General features: G+C 39.8%; 1 protein-coding gene across 2 annotated transcripts in view; it reads right to left on the bottom strand.

Annotated features, from left to right (window-relative positions):
* Nucleotides 1-3337, bottom strand: part of LOC107699099 (potassium voltage-gated channel subfamily KQT member 5-like) — a 140936-nt gene extending 137599 nt beyond the window's left edge. For both annotated transcript variants that reach the window (XM_016500270.1, XM_016500271.1), the window contains exon 1: nt 2645-3337. In XM_016500270.1, the coding sequence (XP_016355756.1) occupies nt 2645-2997 (353 nt within the window). In that variant the 5' untranslated portion in view covers nt 2998-3337. The remainder of the gene's footprint in view (nt 1-2644) is intronic.

A 3337-nucleotide genomic window follows, 5' to 3' on the forward strand; every position in this document is an offset into this window, starting at 1 on the left:
TCTCTCTCTCTCTCTCTCTCTCTCTCCAGTGAGTTTCCACCACTGTGTGTTGTGTCTAAAGTTTAGGAGAGGATTTGGAAAGAAAGAGAGAGACAACATATTGCACTAAATGAATACTGTAACAATTACAGTAGCATTCAGATTCACCCTGGATACATGAAGACCATCCTGCAGCCATTTTTAAATGACAAAATATATTTCATGTTCTTTACATATTGACATGATCTTGTAATTTACACAAACTTACAGCCATCTTGAGAAACATGCAGGACCAAACCAAAAAAAAATACTTCACTTACCATTTCTTAATAGGTAGGGCAATGTTTTTAAGATGTTGTTTGTACAATCAATAGGGAAAAAGGCACACAAAAAAAGCAAACTCATGGCAACAAGAAACAACAGGTCTCAGAAAATTACAACTTCAGCTGTTTTTGTGAACCATTCATGTAGGCCTAATAGATCTGACAGAAAACAATATCATAAGATACTAAAATGTCTGCTTAATAATAATAATAATAGTAATAATAGAATGTCTGTTTATAATACTCTACATATTCACAATGTAGGTAGACCAATATATTAATCCTTGGCGCAAACAGCAATGGCCCTTTTTTGGCAAAAGTCTTATCTCTCTCATAGACAACACAACAACACTCTTTCTTATTATTCTCATTATCTGAAGAACGCAGTGTTTGGGCTTGCAAAGAACACTTGGTGAGGAATGAATTGTATTGAGACTTGCCCTAATCCTTGTGGAACATACAACAACAAACCAGAGAAAACATAACCTGTCTCAACTCCTCAAAGTTATAAAAGGATTATCTGAAGACAAACAATGCAAGACTATGCAAGTGAAATTAAACATAAAATCTAACTGACCATTTCATGGGAGAATGTATAAGCAACTGCAAAAATAAACAAAGCATTGAAGGAATGAAAATAAGAGCTCCTCCTTAAAGTGTTAGATAACGTGCAGGTGTTGAAGCCTGTCCTTGTCTTTCAGCAGGCTGTCCATGGACACAAGTTTTGCACAAAACCTCATGCCATCAAATGACATAGAAAATGACTTCACATAGATGAGGATTTCTTTACTGGATTTCTTTAGAAGAAATGGTAGATCACACAATTTGACTGACCGTGACGTTAGCCTGGGTCACTTCTCATATATTTTTGCCTGACAGAAATGAAGATGCAAAAGCATAACTGAAAAGAAAAACAATCCAAATAAACTGACTAAATCCAAAATAACTGACTAAATCCAAAATAAGTGACTAAATAACTGACTAACTGACTAAATCCAAAATAAGTGACTAAATAACTGACTAACTGACTAAATACAAAATAACTGACTAAATCCAAATAAAGATCATCACTTCATGATGCAAGTTAGAAAGCATGTGCAGGTGTTGAAGACATGTCTTTCAGCAGGCTGTGCATGGACCCAAGATTAGCCTGGGTCACTTCTCATCTATTTTTGCCTAACAGAAATGAAGATGCAAAAGCATAACTGAAAAAAAAAATCCAAATAAACTGACTAAATAACTGACTAATAAAGATCATCATGATGAAAAATATTGCTCATAATGGAGAATCGTTGATTATGTAGCTTAGGTAGTCCCTCTCCCTTTTGGGAATTAAGAGAACAGTTCACATAAAAATGCAGAAAAAAAATATATTCCCCCTAAGGTCATTCCAAACCTGTTTTGACATTTCAAGTCTTCTGAAGTAACACCTGAAAGATTTGAGTGAGGAATAGCCCAACATATTTAAGTTGTTTTGCACTGATTATCTCCACCCCCCCTCCTGTAAACTTTAATTAAACTTGTGAACTAAATTAGCCTGTTTCGTGAACGAAGATGTGGAATATAACAAACAGGACCACTTTCATGATACTAGAAGCTCCAGTCCCCAGTTCATTGTAACTGAGTGGAAAAAAGAAACCAGGACATTCTGCAAAACTTCCCCCTTTGTGTTACAGTACAAAACGTCAGTCATGGATTTGGAGCAAAATAACAAAAGTAAAAAAAAAAAATAATTTCTCATTCATTGTTCCTATTTGTGTCTCTGTTTGTGCCTGCTGTGTGTTCATGGTACACAGTTTAAGACAAATGAGAAGCTTCTGAAGTCTTTCAGGGCTTCCCCATCCTGAGAGAATATACTAATCAAACTATCAGACCTATTCTGAATTAATATTTAGCATGTCAGGTTCTTTCACTCCACAACAATTCCTGCATTGACTGAAAATTCAAGACCCAATCCCAACAGAACAAGACGACCCTCTTGATGCTGTGATGTTTTGTGTACAATCTGTCAGCTGAACGCTCTGCTATCATTACTCTCTGAATAAAAACAACAAGTGAACTAAAGGCGAAAATCATAGTCAGCCTAAAATAATATCATTTGCTATATCATTCCACATCTAGTTCTTTAGATTTTGTATTTAGATAAAACATATATAGGCTTTTATACATTGCTTTAAGCGCCAATATTCCACATCACGGATGTTTCCATTTATACGTGGCGACAGTACGGAAAAATCTTCAAAGCAACAGGTACACGTTTTCTAGCTGGAAAACTCTGAGAAACTGAGCAACGCTTTCATTACCACATAAGCACGCTGTGAATGTATAAACGCGGTACTTACACAAAGGCGTGGTAGATAAAAGCCCAGGATCTTGGTCTCTCCAGCACGTTGTACAGGTAGTTCTGAATCCTCCGGTAGCGCGCGTTTCTCCGGCCGCTTTGCGCGCCGTACACCAGAGGCTTCCCGAGCAGACTCAGCCGAGCGCCCTGCTTCCCCCGGTCTCTTTCCGTGCCCGGTGCACCTGCGCCGGCATGAGATGCGGACAACAGTCCGTCCCCCGGCCGTGAACAATTGTTCTTCATCCTATTACCACACTCCACATTATGCAATCCGTGACTTTCGGCGTGGTGCCCCGGAGAGGTGTTCATCCAGAGGCCGGAGCCGACCTCATCTCCGCTGTGGTTGCGGGGCATGGCATCACCAACGCGGACCCAAACACGCGTGGCATGCGTATTGCTATATCTCTGATAGATGCGAGGGGAGAGCCAAGAAATTACCAACGCGAAATGTTAAAAAGACTCCAAATATACAATTTACCTCCGGCTGTGACGAGCGAACGCCACTTTCTTCGCTCCTGGTATGGACACACTTCAGAGGTGTATAAAGTCACTGCTGGCGCTGACCCACGAGAAGAGCCCGTCAAAGTGACTTTATGTGACCGCAGATGAGTCGTACTTGTACAGCTCGTGTTACTCCAGCGCGCGCTTTTGATGTCGCTCCACGCGCACGCTTGGCGTTACTGCGCACAGGAAA

The sequence above is a fragment of the Sinocyclocheilus anshuiensis genome, unplaced genomic scaffold (genome assembly GCF_001515605.1).
Source record: "Sinocyclocheilus anshuiensis isolate Anshui unplaced genomic scaffold, SAMN03320099.WGS_v1.1 scaffold94, whole genome shotgun sequence".
NCBI classification, from domain to species: Eukaryota; Metazoa; Chordata; class Actinopteri; order Cypriniformes; family Cyprinidae; genus Sinocyclocheilus; species Sinocyclocheilus anshuiensis.